This window comes from Lycorma delicatula, chromosome 5, assembly GCF_047948215.1.
Source record: "Lycorma delicatula isolate Av1 chromosome 5, ASM4794821v1, whole genome shotgun sequence".
Lineage (NCBI taxonomy): Eukaryota > Metazoa > Arthropoda > Insecta > Hemiptera > Fulgoridae > Lycorma > Lycorma delicatula.
In genome coordinates, this window is record NC_134459.1 from 89341495 (window position 1) to 89362491 (window position 20997).

General features: G+C 29.0%; 1 protein-coding gene across 1 annotated transcript in view; it reads left to right on the forward strand.

The window, feature by feature from the left end:
- The window catches only part of LOC142325176 (E3 ubiquitin-protein ligase COP1-like), a 94021-nt gene that overhangs the window by 44288 nt on the left and 28736 nt on the right, over positions 1–20997 (forward strand). Inside the window, exons 5-7 of the mRNA XM_075366597.1 lie at positions 3433–3535; positions 5906–6086; positions 8973–9119. Coding sequence (XP_075222712.1) covers positions 3433–3535; positions 5906–6086; positions 8973–9119 — 431 coding nt within the window. The remainder of the gene's footprint in view (positions 1–3432; positions 3536–5905; positions 6087–8972; positions 9120–20997) is intronic.

Here is a 20997-nt window from a genome sequence, read left to right on the forward strand (position 1 = left end):
AAATAAGAAAATAAATAAATAAAATTATAAATATAATCTAACCAAACTTAACCTATGCTCGCTTCGCTTGCTTCCTTCACTAGCAATCGTAGGTTAAGTTTGGATAGATTATATTTGTAATTATATTTATTTATTTTCTTATTTAAATATAATGTTTCAGTGTTGCCATCTAAGAGCTAACTAATTGTTGGTTAATGGCAGGCTATTAAGCAGACGGCTATTAAATGGGCATGTAATGGATTTTGACTGCATTGTTTTTGAGGTTAGTTGTCAGAAGAAAAATGTATTTCGTAATTAAATATTTTTAATAATGGCTAAATTTGATTTTAGGTCCTCAAGAGCATCGTATGGAGATGATTATGCTGTAAGCTATATGCAGCTAAAGCATGTTGACAATATATGTACAGTCAAATGTAAAATATGCCCAGAACATAAAGTTTGTATGAAATTGTGTACAGATTGTTAATATGTATACAGTTAAACAAACAATTTGTTTGGAGTTTCAATGGTAGTACTTTCACACAGAGGCACTACATAGTTACTTTTAGTAATTTTTGAAACACCTAAAACACTCCACTAAACATCGGATTGTTTTGTAAGGCGTGACGTCATATGATGACAGGCCATGACAGTTTGGAGTATTTTAGCACGAAAATTTTAATTGGTTTATAAAAATCCAAAATACATTGTGTAAATGATCGTTTATGTGTTATAAGGTTTATGTTTTAATAAAAATATCATGAGGCATAATATAAACCAGTTTCTCAAAAACAGTCAACTAAGCCTGTTGTGGAATATGTTTACATTTTTTCTTCACATCTTGTAAATTATTGACTAATTTTTCCATATTATTTTCAGTGGATAACTGATAATTTTAAACTTATTTAAGTAGTTATCTGAAGTAAAATTCAAAAGTATCTTAGTTTAATTTTAATTTTATAAATGTATAAAAGTATACATTTATAAAAGGTATATGCTTGAATCTTCACTTAGGTAGTATTAAAGAAGGGTCATTCAATAATTAAAGACACAAATAGCTGTGAAGACAAAACAGTTTGTAAAAGATATGATACTTTCAGAACAATGAATTTGTAACTCTGTGATGACTTGATCAGTTGTTTGAGTAAAATTAGATTATAAACTAATTTTAATCTCAAAATCTCATTTTATAATGGTGAGTCCTCCTTGAAGTTTGTAGATTAGTTGTCCACTGTGCAGTGATGTGTTTTTTGCTTTCCCAAGGTGAAAAACTGATTAACATTCATTCTTTTATGACAAAGCAATATGGACAAAGTTGTATGGATCACAGAGATTTTTTTACAAGTGAGTAGAAAAAAAATTAAGACGGTTGAACTTAGCGAAGTGACACTAAGTGACTGAGTAGCACCATTCTGGACATCCAATTGAAGCTTCAACTCCTGTGCTTGAAATTCATATAAATTCTCTTATCAAAGAAGCCCTAAGGATTACAGGAGATCATAAATGAAAATTACAAGCAGGTGTCTGTAACATTCATAACACCAACAAGCTTGAGTACCATAAAACACATGCAACATGAGTTGCATGATCACTGTAAAGAGACAAGACTTCACATATGCACAGACCTGATAAAATGGTATCATCAGGAGGATGATGTTTTTCTGTACAGTATTCTAATGGGTGAGGAGACATGGATTCACTATTATGAACTGGAATCAAAAAATCAGCATGAAGTGGAAGCACATAAGTTCAGAAGCCTAAACCCATCAGCAGGATAAATGATAGTTGTTTAGGATTTAAAATACCTGGATTTTGTTGATTTTCTAGATCAGTGAACAATAAATAGTGCATACTACTGTGACATGTTAACAAAGTGAAGCAAGCAGTGTTGAAAAAATGTTCTGAATCTCAAGTGTAGAAACATCATTGTGCTTCATGATAACACCCAGCCTTAAATAACTCAGGTATCTTGAGACACCATAAATAAATTGCATTGGGAAGTACTACTCCATCCCCCTACAGTCCTGACTTGGCTCCATTAAGTTTCCACTTGTTTTGGTTCACTCAAGGAGGTGCTATGTGGTAAGAAGTTTAGTGGCAATGATAACGTCAAAGAAAATGTGTTAAATTGACAAAATTTTGTTTGCAGCAGGTACAAATAAGTTGATTAAGGGATGGGATAATTGCATTAATGGTGTTTGATTATTGTACTAGTACAATAAGTTTTGACAATGGAGTGGTTCTGAAACGTATGATAAAAGAATGAAGCTAAGAAAGGTAAGCAGTGCTCAACAAAGAAACTATAGCAGAAAAGATAATAGTAATTATTGAGTGAAAAAATGTCACATTGATTAAATAAACTGTTTTAGATCCAGAACAATTTGTGCCTAATTATCGTTGAATGACCCATATCATATGAAGCTATTAATAATTGCTATTAATTAACTGTTAAATATTAAGCTATTAAAGATTATAAACCATTATAAGCTATTATGTAATATAAACTGTTAAGCTATTAAATATTATTAATTTAATGTTAATCTGTTTAGTGTGTTATTTATTTAGAATTGAAAAAATATAAATCAGAATATATAGAAAAAATAGGCTTTTCCTGTGTGATTATGTATTTAAAACAGTTTATTTAGATCTATAGGGTTGTTATTAAGCTAAGGACAAAATCTGCCCCTTGTTTAAGTAATACTCATAAATAAACAATACATAGACATTGTTACTTGAATTAAATGTCAAAAAATATATATATTACCTTTTTTATTGTAAATCTATATCTGTCAAACTAGCTAATGCATTTCAAAAAATAAATGCAATGTAACAAACACAAGGAACACCCATACCAAAGAATTTGGCAAGTTAAATAACGCTCTTCTTTGTCAGTCAGATAGAAAGGATTAACAAACTGCTGTAACTAAATATGGTTAAGTAGAAGTAGCCAGTTATTTGTATAGTCGTGTAAATTAATTAAGTAATAAAAATATTCTTGCTTTTTGACTGACAAAAATTGCTTAAATTGACATAATTTCAAATATTAATAAACTGATTAAGGCTTACACATTGAACTATTCCAAGCAGTAATAAGAAGTTAAATATATATTTGTATTTGTTACAGAATTAAAAGTATAAAGTAATCGTTCAGATTTTATAGGATAATCCATGGTATTCAGCAGATTTGTGTGATAAAAGATAGAACTATTTTGATAGTGATTAAAATTGGTTGAAGTAAGGAAAACAGACTTATAAGCATCCCCCTCCTATTCTGTGATAAGTATGGATGATGCTATTATGTAAAAATTAGGATATATTGTCTAGAATTTGATCGCAAATTCAATCAGTTGTGTCTACTTGATTACTCTATATAGTTCTAAATTCAAATGTAGTGTACAGCAATATAGATCTTTCTTTTTATTAAGCAAACTGTTCTTTTTTTTTTTTTTGAAGTGAAGGCTGGACTAATGGAACCATTGTCGCTAATGCTCAAAATTTAGCCAGAAAATTAAGTGACACGCCTTCAAATTTTATGACCCCAACAATATTTGCTGATGTAAGTAAAGTTTTTTTACTTGATTTTGCAAGAATCAATTATTATTTTATATTGCTTTTTTTAATAGTAGTAGTACTTTTTAGTATTTGATCCCATAAATGTAGAATGCTTTATTGCTGAATTATTGAATTTAAACAAAAATCCCAATACTCCTAAATCTTTTTTCCAACTTATTTATGAATATTTCATTATTAAATACATACAAAGTATTTCTGCATGAAATCCTGAAAGTTGTGTATTTTTTTTAGTTGTAATTGCAAACTAGAAGAGTAAGATAAAAATTTAATAATGAATATTTCATTATTAAAGTTTTTGGGAACTTACATATATTTAGAGATGCATTTAATTTGTTTGGAGTAATGATAATTATGTTTGGTTTAGACTGATCAGTAGCAAACACATTTTTCATAATCGGAATTGCTATCTTTTCTTTCAGCAAATATCACATTCCTGGTTAAAGTAGCTGGTGTCAAAACAGAAGCACTTTTTACATAGTTCAAGTGAATAAGAATCTGTTATTATGGTTTGTAATAGCAATAATGTTCAAAATCACTGAACTGCAAATCATGTGGTATGTAGTTTCAGTTCCATCAATTCCTACTACATGAAATTAAAACAGATATTTTTTTACCCTTATAGCCTTTTCTTATCTCCCGCTAATCCAAATTGTAACTTTTTAGCCTGTTTTGTGGCATTTCGTTTTTGAGATTTTATTGTTAATTCATTTATTATGCAGCAGTGATTATTTACGTTTATTGCCAACTCATCACTTGTACCAAAAAGTTAAAAAAAATCCATTAAACAGTGAAAAAAAGGTGACAACAAAGTTGTAATACATTCTTGGCATTGGTTATTTATTCTTATATAGTGGAAAAATAATTATACATGAAAAAGTTACTTAAAATATATAAACCAGAAATAGTTTTAAAAATAGTTGTTTTTCGGCTCCCACACCTCCAAAATCACCTCCCAACATTTTTTTATTTATTTTCTGTGTTTATTATGTTAAATGGAAGAAAAAAAATCAGAACCAATAAAAAGTTACTTAAGATTTATTTTTTTGTAGGTGGGGGGAATTATGATAAAATTTTATTTAAAATTTATTATTAAAAGTTTAAATAAACTAAAAACATTTTAAAAAATTCAAAAAATTGATATTTTTAAACTTTAATATTGGCTCTTTTACTACCAATCTTGCCCCCAAAATTCTTTTTTTGAGTCAATTGTACTACTACTATGCCAAGGAAGACAAAACAAATTTGATTAAAAAATATCAAAAAAATAAAAAAATAGCTTTATCAATTTTTTGGAAAGGGGAAGTTAGGGTAGGATTTTAAAAAAAATGGTAAGATAAGTATGCACCCATTACTTATATTTAGTAATAGCTTAATTTAAAGTGCAGTTATTGTACAATTCTTGCTCATATTTTTATTGCTGTTTTATTCTTTGTACTGAGTGCTCTTGTTGCTTAAGAAAGAAAGTAAATAAATATAGAATGTTTTATTTTACTTCACATTTTATTTTAATATTGTTTTAAATAACTTTTAAGATCACACTATAATTTTACATTTAGATTATTTAATCATTGTTTTTAAAATGGATTTAGATTCAATTTGATTATAATTTAGGCTCTTAATTAATCTTAACTCTTTAAAATCTAAGAAAAACTAAAACAGAACAATATGTTAGTTAAATCATTTTTACAAGAATAATAAGGCCATGATACAGATTTACAGAATTCTTTACATAATAAAGAAGAGATCCATGTGATTTCATATTTGAACAGTTATGTTTGCAAAATTTTGAGAAAATTGACCTCAGATTTTTCCAACAAATTGCTCTATATACACGAGTGAGTCTCTGCCAAATTTCATAAAAATTGATTTATCCAAAAGTAATTGAGCTTGAAATATACATACATACATACATACACACATACATACATAAAAGCATTAACTTCATTTTTGTTTTTTGGGGTCCCTGGCTTATGAAACATCAAGAAATGCAAAACAATCCGTACCCCATTTTTGACTGATTACCATACTTCTCTTGATGTAGAATAACTCAAGAGCTTTGTTGCCAGGAAAGTAAAAATAAAATTATCTCTGAAAGTACTTACATATATTCAACAAACAGTTGTTAGTTAACTGAATGCATTGAAATGTAAAAATATGTATAAAATGAGGGCTTTTGCTAGAAAAAATCTGGAAAGTAAATTTTGAAGGGGAACAAACCTGAGCATAAAACTCTTTACTTCAATATTGGGATTTTATGGTTAAAATCTAGTTCTTTATGACTTTTTTTTTTTTTTAAAGAATTATTGTTTGATGTGTACTTTTATTTAAAAACTAAATACATTTTTTTATTCAGAAAGCAGAAAGTATGTTAAATTCACATGGTGTCAAAGTGAATACTTATGATAAGAAATGGATCGAAGAACAAAACATGGGTGCCTTTTTAAGTGTTGCTAAAGGTTCTATGGAAAAACCTGTATTTCTAGAAATGATTTATTCTAGAGGTCGGATGGATCAACAGCCACTTGTTTTAATCGGTAAGATTTTTAGTTTATTTCTTCTAAACATCTTTAAAAACTCTTAGAGTTTATGGTAGCCACAGACAAGCATTTTAAATGTATGTAGATGTTGTTAGAAAGGATATCTGAGTCTCACTCGGTAATTTCAGTAAATAATATTTGTTCAAATTTAATATCAGTATTTTTTTTATAGTTGGTGTATTATTTGCAAAACAAATTTTGTAATGAAAAAAATAAAAATGTAACCTGAACCTGTCAAAAATGTAAATTTAAATTTAATACTGAATTTATTTTCATATGTAATTGGTTAGTAAGAAGTTTTTTTAATTATCAACTAATTAACCACCACAAGAACAATTGTGGTGGGTTAATATTACCCATAAGCCATAACCAACAAAGCATCGCACTACAATGAAGTAATTTTTATACAAATTTTCAGAAAAATTGTAATTGTATTAACATAGAACACAATTAAATGTTACAAGTTTGGCCAGCCAAGTAGGGCCTTGCTAACAAAGAATAAATCAAACCAAAATGAGTGAAAAATCCGTAAATGATAAATTTCATAAAAAAAAAATAATAATATTCAAGATAAATCATTAAAACATTGCAGAACATATTACAGTCTGAACATCCACACTTGTTAGGCAGTTGCACTTTGTCAAGCCCATATTCTTAAGTAGATTCCACATAATATTAAAAATAACTACAAAAACATAAGATATATTATTATTGTGTACATAGATTATTACCACAAAGGAGGAAGTAATAAAAATTTAATATTTTTACTGCTTGATCATTATATTAATAGCATTCGTTTCAGTGAATTCTTGAGGAAAACTGTAATTGTATGCTTATTGTTTAGTTTGGAATCACTTATTGGTAATTGTTGTATTTAGTAATACTGAAACGTTAAAAACTTTTACATAAATTAATTTTACAGATTTTGTAATGATGAATCATATATGTTACTCAAATGTACAACTGGAATGTCATAACTAACATGTATAGCATTTAGAATGCTACTATTATAATGTCCATACAAGAAAGATATGAATCAGCTAGAATTAAAAGGCACTAACAAGAGTTTTTTCAAAAATGGGTTAAGGCATGTTTTGTATAGTTTAATGTAAGACATATTGATTGGCGATGAAGTGAACTAACTATGGTTATTTGCAACAGAAAAATAAATATTATTCTTTTTTCAGTTGGTGGAGAAAATAATTAATCACTGCGCTTAGTTCCTTTTTATACCTATAGCAATAGCCTAGTAGTAGCTGTCCCACTACAGTCAGTATGATATTATAACTGCTGTGAAGTTTTGTAGCTAGTAAATAGTGTTGTGAGTAAATAGCTTCTTTAGTTTGTGAGGTTATTTTTATCATTGATACAAGTAATTTTATTTTTTTATGAGTAACAAAATATAAATTTGAATTTTGAAGAAACTGCCTTTGGTAAAGGAAAAAAAGAAAGGAACCCTAAAGAATGGAAGTATAATAAATGTAAAGAAAACATATTGAAAGCACAACCTTACACTAACAGTTCAGTTCAGGTAAATCTGTAACAAAAAAAATCTCAATTATTCCAGTTTGTGACTGTAAATATCTAAGTTGTTAAACTAGATTTTCTGAATATGGTCAGATTGACACTCTAGCTAAATTTCATGCTCTTAAAACTGAAAATGAGCAAAATATGAAATGAGGTTAAGTGTAGAGCAAAGTGCAGTCAGAAAGTTATAAAGTAAAGGAAAGCCAGTTTCAAACACTTTGTAGTATTTCACTCACAGTGAATTGAAGTTTGTTGATATTGTTTCCTTAGACTAACAACATCTTTATTAATACAAGGAAAATCACCAAAAGATGACCGGAGTTTTATGAAAAAAACACATGCAATTTCTGGTGATATATGCAAATCTATAACCTCATTGCCTTAGAAAATTACACATTACAGTGGAAAAGAAATGAAGTACCTTCATTCCAATTTAAATACTAAAAGAATTGATACATTCTTTTAAACTGAAAATTCTGACACAACTGTTAAGTATAACTTCTACTTATATTTTAACACAAATCAAAATCATATCAAAATTTAATTTCAGGTGTGAGGAGTTTCAAACTAAATTAAAAACCCCACATCTGTGTGAATCAACGTCCCACAGAAAGTGAAATAATGATCCATACACGTAGAAGTAAATGATTCTTCACAGAACTTAAATTAGCAAAAGAATTAAGCCAAACTAATGAAACCATGTGAGGTATTGTATTCGATTTCATGCAATATCTTTCACCGCCAAACATTTCTGTACAGGAAACTTTTTATTTAAAACAGTTGACAGTGTTTACATTTTGCATAACAAATCTGAAAGATAACTCTTTTGTAATATGTCTTTACACTGAAGGAGTTGCAAAAAAAGGTGCAAATGAAATCTGTACTTTTTTATATCATTACATTCAACATTTTTTGCCTAATACTATCAAAAATTTATTCCTGTTCTCAGATGCATGCCCGAGACAAAATCATACATTTATCCAATTTTGTATGGGTCTAACATTATCTAAGACACTGACAAACATTGTGCATCGATTTCCTATTCTTGGTCATTCTTTTTTAGATTGTGACAGGACATTTTGTTTTATAAAATGAGCTATAAAAAAAACTAATTGGATATATATGCATAAAGATTATGCTGGTATTATTGTGACTATATCAAATAAATTTTATGTTGGAATGTGATGAAATACTGGATTTCAATTGGTGGCTGTCACTGTACAAAAAAATAAGTTTTCAGTGGAGTCGTCATATGCTGCTTAATTAATTTTATATACCTGTAGCTTTTAGTATTCCACTTTAGTATATATTATTTATATATGTTTATATTTGTATATAAAATTTAATATTATGTAGGTAAGGGAATTACATTTGACAGTGGTGGTATAAGTTTAAAGCCTTCTAACAATATGGATGAAATGAGAGCTGATATGGGTGGAGCTGCATGCGTAGTGGCAACAATGTATGCTGTTTCCCAGTTAAAACTACCAGTTAATTTAGTAGGTAAGATTATGAATTAAGTTAAATACATATTAGTTGGTTAACAGTTTTGAATATATCATTAGTTATCAATTATTAACAGTTATTTTGAATGAATAAAAAAGGAAGCATTAACATTAAATGTAAAGATTAGTTAAGATTTGCTAACATTATTGTTCATTTAACTGATACTAGTCACAAAAGTACCTTTAAAATAATAAGAATTAGAATAAATAACAATGGAAGATTGTAAAATATGAAAAGAGAAATGATAATTGTGACATAAGTTTAAGCAAAGTGATTATAATATTAAAGAAATTAAAAAAATGTTATTTAGGAACCATAATTAACAAAGCCTGAATTAAGAGAGTCTACAAAAACAGATTAATTTAAGATTTAAGTCAGGAGAGGTTTCATGTAGAAAAGTCTGTATCATAAAAGATGGAGGTATTCGAGATTTGGTATAATTAGATGGGTTGATGTGTGAAATGAACAGAAACTTTATTTTTTTTAACATTCAATCCCTACACCATAAAACTATTAGTCATTAGGCTTGTTGTGTTTCCATATGTAGGAAAAGAAGTCCTTCATAAAATTTATAGATAGAATCCACCCCCACCCCCCTAGCAAGTACAAAGAATGCACTTGCTCTTCAGATTATGGCATCCTCAGCATGGAAGCAGGAAATCTATCCTTTATTTATAGAAATAATAATTGCAAGGTAAGAAACTAAAATGAGTGAAAAGTTAGTTATAGATGATGAGAAACAGGTTTATGTTCTGTCCAACACAGTAGAATATCAGGGTAATTGAAGAGGGTTTAAATGAATTGAAAATATTGATGGGCCTTTTTTGTAAAAGTTGTAAAGTACTACATTTGTATTTATTAGAAGTAGAAAATATATTGAGAATAAAAATGAATAATTTTATGTTATTGTTTGTTTTTGATTTATTGTCATAGAAATTTTTTAACTTCTAATAATTGTAATATTTCATTTGAATTTTAGATTTTGTTAATTGAACTGCTGTTTTTAGCTGTACTATATATTTTTCCTAGTTCTCTCCTCATGGAAACAGACTGATTGGAACATTCATCCTATCCATATTGAAACTGAATCATTCCCAAACACAGTAATGAATCTGAATACACACTAGGTGACCTTAAAAATGCTATTTATGCTACAGCTGTGAATACAAACTAAGTCTAGTCTTTGAACATGAATGTACTTCCATAACAATACTAACCATATCATTTTTCAGCTTAGTATTGAAAGGCTTGTTTTTTAGTTTACTAATAATAATAATTGTGTTTGAGTTTATGTTTTTCATTAATAAATCAATATATTAAATTTAAAAAAAAGTTAAAAAAAAATGAGATGAAGTCTGATTCGAATTGATGTGTCATTACCTGGAACCAATGAAGATAAGTACCACTTACGATATATCATTGAAAAGATCTCAATGAAGGCTTATTACTGCAGTTAAGTCCAAAATCTAAATTGTTTTGGATTTTGGGCTTTTTTGGACACTTTTGGTTCAGTTGATTACAATCAAAAGCAGAGATGCACAACTAGATGTTACACCAGTCCTAAATCCAAAATTTCAATATCCTATGGCTAATAGTTTTTGAGTTATGTATACATATATAGAGTTGTGCATATGTACATATGTACGTACAGACATCACATTGAAACTAGTCAAAATAGATATTTCTGTTGAAATCTGGAAACAACATTTTTTTTGCAATCACAATACTTCCTTTACTTCATACAAGAAAGTAAAAAGTAGTGATATACAACAATTTATATGATGTAGCAAATTTTTCTCTTAGCATTTAAACATTTCATAAATTCAAATAGTGCAAATGACTTTTTCAAAATTATTTCCCTAATGTCATTGCTAATATCGTCATCCAGTATTTAATTTCTGGGTAACTAGGTGGTGTAATCAACTAACTTTATTCGGTAACTATTGTTAATGTAATGGTTTGTAATGACTCACTATTATCAAACTATTTCAGTGATTAATGCATTACATTCAAACAACTTACACAAAACAATATCAAATTTAGATTATCTACTGCTCAGCATTATTTTATATCATCTCATCGATGGCAAAGGCGTACTTGTCTGTGTATGGAAGATTGGAAGATCCGAGGTTCGATTCTAGGCTTGGGTCCAGAAAGTGTGCAACGAATTTGTCTGAACTTGCCACTAAAAATGTTAAATTATCTAAAATTATAAAATCGTTTTTAACACATAAACCATACTTTGTTTACCCCAGAGTTCAGTACGTTTAGATCATGCAATAATTTTATTTCCTCGGTTAATTATTTTATTGCTCGATTAGCCTAAAATTAATAACCAGTTGCGTAATTTGTTTCTGTTTGTTTATTTTTGGGATATTATTTCGCCGGTATTATAAAACAATGTTAGAAATGTTTGGGTATACGAAATAGTTAATTTATTTTGTAAAAATAAGAGAGTGCAAATTGTATTTTAAAATTCATTACATGATAAGTTTGGATACAACAGGCAAACAAAAATAATGACATTTATTTTAAACAACATTAAAATAATATATATAAAAAATTCTTACCTCGATCAACAACGAGGGTCATATGTTTTAAATAAGCAATGTATAAATATAATAATAATAGTAGTTAAACATGAGTGAACACAGACACGAGTATCCAAACTGAACTGGCAATCAACCCGAGAAGACCGCTGGATTCCATACCGTCACATACGTAATTTCTCTGTCACCCCCTCCCCACACAACCTTAGCTTCACGATAAAAAAATTCTTCAACCGTCATAGCAAAATTATGAAAATGCACACCGTCTAAAATGTGCACTAAACCTACACTACTGCACTGTTTCATCTCGCATAACAAGCGACCGACCGACACCTACAGTTATATCAATTTAATATTAATTTTTTTAAACATTTGATAACTTATAATTATAACAAATAATTGAAACCAAATTTTAAAACGTATATATACGTTTTAGTGTATATATACACGTTAACAAAGGAACGTAACCAAGGAATCCAAACGGTAGTAAGGTTTTCAATTTTTTTTTTAACTAATATTCAATTTACCTAATATAAATTACTCACGCATACCTTATAATTGCATTTAGACCGTATCCTCTTAGTAACTAATCAAAAAAACACAACAAGATCATTTGTTTTAATACAGATGATAAAAAATATTAATGAATAGTACATAAGGGGATTATGATATAAAACTATTATTTCCAAATTTACCTCATCAAGTCGACCACCGTATTTCACAGTACAGCCCAGCACATCTGTAATACAAATAAGGGCAATAACAATAGAGATGTTACTAATTGCACGCATAATCCTTATAAAAAAAATAAGTAAATTTAGACTCGATTTGGTCGCTACAAAGTTCAATTTTTCTAATGTAAATTTTTTTAATAAGTTCAAATCTGAGTCTTCGTTCAACGCGATTTTTTTCAGCATTTTAATAATTATTTTTCTCTCAGATTTGTCACCGCTTTTAAGTCACATAATGTTTGAGATATGGAGGTCCGAATAATCGACGTTTTAATAAACAGTAATCTCGAGATTTTATCTAATTTCAATCATAATTAATCTCTGAATCTTCTAATACGAAAATTTCTCAAATAATTCGAATACTATAACAAGCAATAATTATGTAAATTTTACGGATAAATAAAATATGTAAGTCCGGTTAACCAAGAGGTCGGATGTGTAAAATCAGTGATTATTTTACTAACTGTATTAAACGTAAAAATTAAAATAAAAAAGTTATTAAGTATGATTTTTTTGGTTTACACTACTACATAAAACGACAAATATTATATGTTCATTAATAGTACTGTCAAATGGAGAATATAACATCGATTTAAAATATTTTAGGAATTTTTTTTTTGTTTTTTTATAAATAATAGTAAAATTATATACTGATTCGTTAATAAAATTTAAAAAATAAATAAAAAAATTTTACCCTAAAAAATAAATTTTTTTTTTTTTATGTTACCGGTTATAGCTTGGATGGAAGGTTTATTCTATGTAAATGTTTAAGTCAAATACGCAACGCAGTGAATTACCTGATGCCGAACTTGGCTGGCAAGGGGCCAAGGGGGAAGTAAAAGTCAGGTTAATTGGCAACATAGCACCTGTGTCAATACCTAATGTTAGAACTATTTCTCATACAAGCTTCCTATTAAGATTCTCCGTACATTAACCGAAGCAAACGGGTGTCTTAAATAATTTTTAAGTAATTTTCAGTTTCAGTAAATATTATTATCTCTTAATAAATAATATATTAAATTATTTATTTGTATACTCACACACGCGCGCACAATTTTCAATTTTAATTATATACAAATACTGAAATATACTTTTCTATATAAATATAATTTTTTCTCAGTCAAAATCTGTTATATCAAAACCTTTGCTGTAACAAATTTTACTAGATAATAAAAATATATTTTTAAAAACTATTAATTCGAATTTAAAATTAATTAATGCAGATTACTAAGAAAATAATAGTAAAAAAAAACCTAACAGTATAAAAAAAGATTGCTTCTTTTTAAAAACAGTAGTAAAAATATTACTACTGTATAAGTTTGTACGTGTTGACGACTGGGAGAGGGGGAGAGTGCAAAGAGAATCTGGTTCGTGTCGAAATTCATCAAACAACTAAGTATGTCAAAATGTGTGTTACGTTGATGAAAAATTTATTTGTTTATAATATTTTTAGCTGTTTCCATTATATTCAGCGATGTAGAAAAAATAAACAAATCTTAAATAATAATAATAATATTAACTTACATTTTCTTTCTGATAATTTATTAATCTATTAAAAGTGTTATTAACGAATAACGTTGTCATACAGTAAATAATGTTTTATGTCTTTATATCTGTAAGCTTGTTTTAAAAATCGTATCAAATTTTGTTTATTTGATTATTTGTATTTATCGTATTCAGTATATTAGATGTATTTTACGTGAATCTAGAAAACCGTTTAGAAAATAATTCTACGTGTAAACTAGGTAAGTTCTTTCAAATAATAATATTTGTAATAAGAAAAATAGTACACAAATAATGTGATTACTGGTTAACAACTATCGGCAGAAATTATGGGAATTTAATGAACTAACGTTTCATCATATTGAAGTTCTGTTTTTTTGTTTAGATTTACGTTAATAACAAAACCTTTTGCCTGTGTCTACATTTGGTGATTAATAAATTAGCTATCTATTTTAGAAAGATAAATTGCCTTTGTTCAGTATGAAATTTTTTTTTATTGATACTATCAAAAAGTAATGTATGAAATTTATTCTGTTTGTTCAGATTTTAAGTTATACTTCGTTCTTACATAGTAATGAGCTATTTTAACATAGTACAAAACATTTAACTGTGTTTCATTTTATAATATACTATATAAAAATACTATTTTTATTTATTTATTTTTTTTTACAAAATACCAAATTGGTTTGTTAAGCAATATAAATTGTAAATTAACCCTTAGCTGACCATGATATGACTTTTTTTTAAATTTTACTGATGAATATCTCTTTAGATGGACCTAATTTAAGCAGGGATATGACTTATAATAAGAATTTTAACAAATTAGCTGAAATTTAAGCCTGGTACTTACAAATAACCGTTGGGCTCTGAGATGCTATAAGGTCATATCACTCAGCCAACTTATAAGGACTAAGAAATTTTCTTTACATGTAGTGGATATTAGCTTACTAAATAGTATTATAATTTTCTTTAAACATAGTATGTTATGTTACACACACAATTTTGTAAATGAAATGTGTAGTATTTGAACATTCCTTGCAAATTTTCCCCATTTCCGACAATGTTAAACGAGATTGAGGCTTCCAAATACTACTTCAGATACATATCGAAAAAAGCAGTTTTCTGGATTTTTTAATAGGTGTAACGACTTACAGTACAAATGAAATTTTTCTAAAATATTTGTTTTATAAAGATTATAAAAAAGATAATATTTTCTATAAAAGTAATGATGTTTACTTCAAATGGATTGATGACAATCCATTTAGCGATCGTAATGAACATTTTGAATCTGTATATCGATATTTAAAATATATATTCGTCTTTTGTGAAGACAGGAAACTAATTCATTTCTTATTCTATATTCCCTAGTTAACCTGAAAAAAGGATTTTTTATTGAAATTTTTTTTGTATTTGTTCGGTCAAGAGTTTTGTGTATACATAAAATTATTGATGAACAAGTATAGAACTGTAAGATATATTTAGTCTAAAATTCTTTTTATAATTACACTGCCGCTTGTGCTAAAAAAAAAAATCAGTTAAAACTGACAGTAGTTAAAACAGACACAAACGCTATTGTATGTAACCAATTCAAGGACAAGTATAAAAACTATGTAACAGAAAGGCTTGTTGTACATGACACTGTTCGTGTCGGCAAGAGAGAGAATGTAAAGAACTGGTCATCGTTAAAGATAAATCATTTATTTTAAAATTAATATTTGTTTTTGTTTTATTTGAAAAAGCGTTTATAATCGTTGAAATCAGTTTATATATTTAAAATAAAGTAACAAAAGAATCTTAATTACGTCGCTAAATTTTTTTAACTAAAGTTTTTAATTTATCGACTTTGAATATTTTTATATTTTTTTTTACAATTAAATTTTTTAAATATTTTGGTCAAAATGGATTTTACACAGTTAAAATGAATATAACGATTTTAAAAATCGTTTATGTTTATATATGGAGTAAATTTAACGTTTAACTGCAATTTTATTTATTTTTTCTCTTAAATTCACAGTTCAGTAAGAACGAACCCGTGTGTAATGCACTATTTTCAAAACTAAGTGTTTTATTATGGTAGAAAATAATGTAAAATAAAAAAGTTAATTAACTTTATTTTAAATAAAGGTTAGATTTAGCAATAAAAATGCATCTTGCATTCCTATTTTAATAAAAAATATTCAATTATAGATTAGGAAAAAATATACTAACATCCTATAAGAATTAATTAACAAACACTGATTTTAACTATTGTACCCATATCGTGCTAATGAAAAATATGAGTTACAATAAATTACGAAAAAAGAAGTAATAATGTAAATTATAATACAAGAACAGATTAGAGTAAAAAAATAAAATAAAAATTCAATCGAGTTAAAGTATGTATGCTTTTTTACCATCAGATTACATTTTAAAAACAGATTTGCATTTTGTAATCTGACCGGGTTAGTCTAGTGGTGAACGCGTCTTCCCAAATCAGCTGATTTAGAAGTCGGGAGTACCAGCGTTTAAGTCCTACTAAAGGTATTTATTTTTATACAGATTTGAATACTAGATCGCGGATACCGGTGTTCTTTGGCGGTCGGGTTTCAATTAATCACACGTCTCAGGAGCGGTCGAACTGAGACTTTACAAGGACTACCTTCATTTACACTCGCACATATCATCTTCATTCATTCTCTGAAGTAATACCCGAACGGTAATTCCCGAAGGCTAAACAGGAAAAAAAGAGAGCTGGGGGGGAGCAGAATCCAAATTGGGATTGAGGGCCCGTACCGCTTACTGATTAAATTTGGTCGATTCGTGTACTGCATTATCCGCATGGGCGGGTGATTTTAAAGGCACGTCCAAACCTTGTATTTTCCTCCAAAAAATCTCGAAAACGTCGTTTACTGGTCAATTTATTAAACAGAGTGGGAGATCGAACAGTTAACAGAATATATATATATATATATATATATATTGTATAGCCATGAAACTTGACAATGTCAAGTTTCAGATATAAGCATTATGTCTATCTTAATAATATTTAAAACAGCTTTTGATTCTAGTTTTTTATCAAACAACCCGTTATTATTCCAGATTGCTAGTATTACGTTTGCAACATACGGTCAAGGACATTCATCGGCCCGTGAAAATTTTGGTTATCAATAGTTTGTTGATCATAGGGACAATTCATTTTAACTTTTTCACGTATGTATTACCAAAAATATTCAGACTACTATTATAATTATGAAAGCCATTGTTACTAGAGTTCGTTACACGATCGGTATAATTATTATCAACCCACCGGGTTGGTCTAGCGGTGAACGCGTCTTCCCAAATCAGCTGATTTGGAAGTCGAGATTTCCAGCATTCAAGTCCTAGTAAAGCCAGCTATTTTTACACTGAATTGAATACTAGATCGCGGATACCGGTGTTCTTTGGCGGTTGGGTTTCAATTAACCACACACATGTCAGGTACGGTCGAACTGAGAATGTACAAGACTACACTTCATTCACATTCATACATATCATCCTCTGAAGTATTATCTAAACGGTAGTTACCGGAGGCTAAACAGGAAAAAAAAGAAAAAAAGTATAATTATTATCAGTAGAATTGTTATTAGTTACTATTCTGAAAGATAGGGCGGGTTTGATAGAATAGACCTTAGTTTTATAGTATTGATAGATTTTACACTATTTGTAACTCGCCGCAGCTGACGCAGGAAGCTGGAACCTGTGGTGCCTTATAACAGACTGTTATGGCACGATCTGTACCGCATTTTACACAACGGTGCGGGTGATTGCGTAGATCTTTGGTATGGCCAAAGCGTTGGCAACGTTTGCAATAGACCGCTTATTTTTTAACATACGGAGCTTCAGAGCTTAAAATTGTATAGTTGAGAGATTTCACGTCAAAAGTTTCTTTATTATTAGATTTGGGATCCAAATCTATTAAATAAAGTGGCAGCGGTTCCTTCGTTTGACGATGTAGAACGTTAATAACGTCTCTAACCTCGTGGCCTAACTTCGTCAATTCATCAATGATTACCGATTTATCTTCCGAGTGATGCACGCCTCGCATGACCACTCTATATACTATTTCATGTTTCAAGTTTATATGTAAAATTACATAATGTTTTCAAGCATTTTTGACGTTATAATATTACATATTTCAATATCAACCGGCAGAACTTTTACCGTGTAGCCAGATTTCATTGTTGTCAGTTTATATTTAATAACATTACAATTAGAAAATAATTGTGAAAGACAATTTTTCAATTCGGTTATCGCATTAACGCCTGTTACAAAAATAGGTTCAGGTTTTAATAATTCTACACGTCTACCTATGTTGTCAGCAGTGTTTTCAAGAAGACTAAATTTATTTGATGTAGAACAGCAAAAGTAGATACGCGATATTAGCCGATTGTACGCGAATATTAGGTTCAGTATAATTTGTACGTTGGCGTTTTTTTTGCCGCTGGAATTTCATCCTTCTGCCGACTAACATTTTCGTTTTGTATGCGCAATATTAGTATTGCTTGTCGAGAAGGGTTTGCACTAAAATCCGTAATATCGCTTTCACTCTATGCTCCTGAAAAGTCACTCGTGTTATCGATAATGTCGTTACTAATTAAATTACGCCGCGGCTATTGAGGGGTTCCTATCGGAACACTTTAGAAGCCGCGTATTCTATTACCTTGTAGGTTAGGGTTTACACGAGATAGTAGGTTATTGTTTACATGCGATGATTCGCTGTTGCTAGGAATAACAGCTTGTAGATGGTCCGTAGCAACGCTCAATAGATGGTTATGTCGCTTATTTAAAAACAGACACCGAATAAAAATATTCCTTCTTGAGACAGTACTAAGATAATAATAAACAATATAGTATATAGATAATATAGTCTACAATATAATTCCTAGTGATATTCGGTATAAGATAAATTTTCACTAGACTCGTCTGTCTTACACAAAAAACAGATGTTGCACTAAAACTGATAAAAGCCTTAGCCCGGAAAGTAAAAGTAATATTTTAAACTTGTATGAAACTTCGTATAGGCTTCTTTTCCAGTTTTTCGGGAACTTTTTTTAAGCTTATCTGTCTAGGATATAAATCAGTAAGCGGTTTACGTACTTTACCTTTATATTTTAAACTCCTACAGCAGGATATATCGCTATAGTCGGAAAAGTAAAAGACGAATAAACATTCATAAATTGTCGTTTTGTACAATTCTTTGGTATACTTTATAAAAAGATTCCCTTGTAAAAACAAATATAAAGCAAAAAACTTGTTTGAGTTCGTCGAGATTCTTTTTATCATACTAACCATAACACTTGTTTTTAATCATTTGCTACTGCTTGACAAGCAGTTAGAAAAGTTTCATGATATCAGTATGTTTGTCAGCAGAGAAATAAAACTAAATAAGTTTTAGTTACATAGTTTATACTTTTATCCTCATTCTTGTTCAGCAACATCAGTTGGAGCTTTTCCATTGTAATTTCTATTACACCTTTGTTTTCAGTCATAATTGTGCTTTTTGTTACATAAGTATAGAGAATAAATGAAATCGTTACATGGTGATATATTTTTTAAAAAAAAAACCATTTTGTTTTTGCGAATAATTAATGAAAACAAACTTCAAATAATAAAAGACTTTTTTGATTTCTATCAATTTATATAATTTATCTATTTTATAAAATGGTTTATCTAATGATCTATCTAAAGTCTGGATTGAAAGTAAGATGAAAGATAGAAAACCTCCTATCCAGTGGTTGTTTAACCCTTAGAAGTAAATCAGTATTTAAAAAGTATAAAAAAAAAAATTGTATTATGTGAGGTTAATGAAAAAATAAATAATACATTGTTATATGTAGAATTATCAGCTCTAAACAAGAGCTATAACAAAATTTCATTATTGCAATCTACATAAAAAATTAATGATACAGTGTGTGGGGGGGGTGTTGAGGAATTCAAACAATATCATTTTTTTGGAAGTTTGAGAAAGCTGAATGCCACTGAAACCTTTTTTCAGATGTTGTACAAGGTTTGTAAATAAAGTAGTTTTTTTTGACCGCCAAAGTGGCAACACTGTAAATTTACTAATAAACATATGATTTATATGAACAGCTAATTTATATTAGGTATTAATAGTTTAAGTCTATTGTTGCCACATGAGACGTAAATAATCTTTTCATGAAACAGTTTTTGTTGTGCGTTACAAAAATGAGTGATACTAATTATGAGCAACATTGTGCAATAAAGTTTTTTTTGTTAAACTCTGTGAGAATGCTACTGAAACTTTTTCAAAATAGAAAAGGGTGTATGGAGATGACGCTCTGTCACGAGCCTGAGTTTTTAGGTGGTTTTAAAGCATTTTCAGATGGCCGGGAATCAGTTGCGTCCCAAAAATACAAAAATGAGCAAATCAAAACTATGCTAATTTGCTTCTTTGATAGTGTCGACATTAACCATAAGGAGTTTTTGCCCACAGGACAAACTGTTAATCAATATGTTTACCGAGAAATTCTTGAAAGACTGCAAAAAAGAGTTGCCTGTGTGAGACCAGCCATCAAAGAAAACTGGATGCTGCATCATGACAATGCACTTAGTCATGACTGCACTCTCAGTTAATGAGTTTTTGGCAAAGAAAAACATTCCTGTAGTTCCTCAACCACCTGACTTAAGTCCCTGCAACTTTTTCCTGTTCCCAACTTTAAAAAAAAAAAAACACCTCAAAGGACACCATTTTGAAACAGTAGAAAAAAAAATATATAACCGACCATCTAAAGGATATTCCGGTTTCTGACTTCCAACACTGCTATGAAGAGTGTGAAAACCATTTGTAGTGTTGCGTGGCTTCCCAAGGAAACTATTTCAAAGGTGATAACAAGTCCACGTATAATTGGATTGTAAATAAAAGGTTTTTCTGAAACAGTCTCATTACTTTATTTTTTTTTTTGTCTTCAGTCATTTGACTGGTTTGATGCAGCTCTCCAAGGTTCCCTTTCTAGTGCTAGTCGTTTCATTTCAGTATACCCTCTACATCCTACATCCCTAATAATTTGTTTTACATATTCCAAACATGGCCTGCCTACACAATTTTTTCCTTCT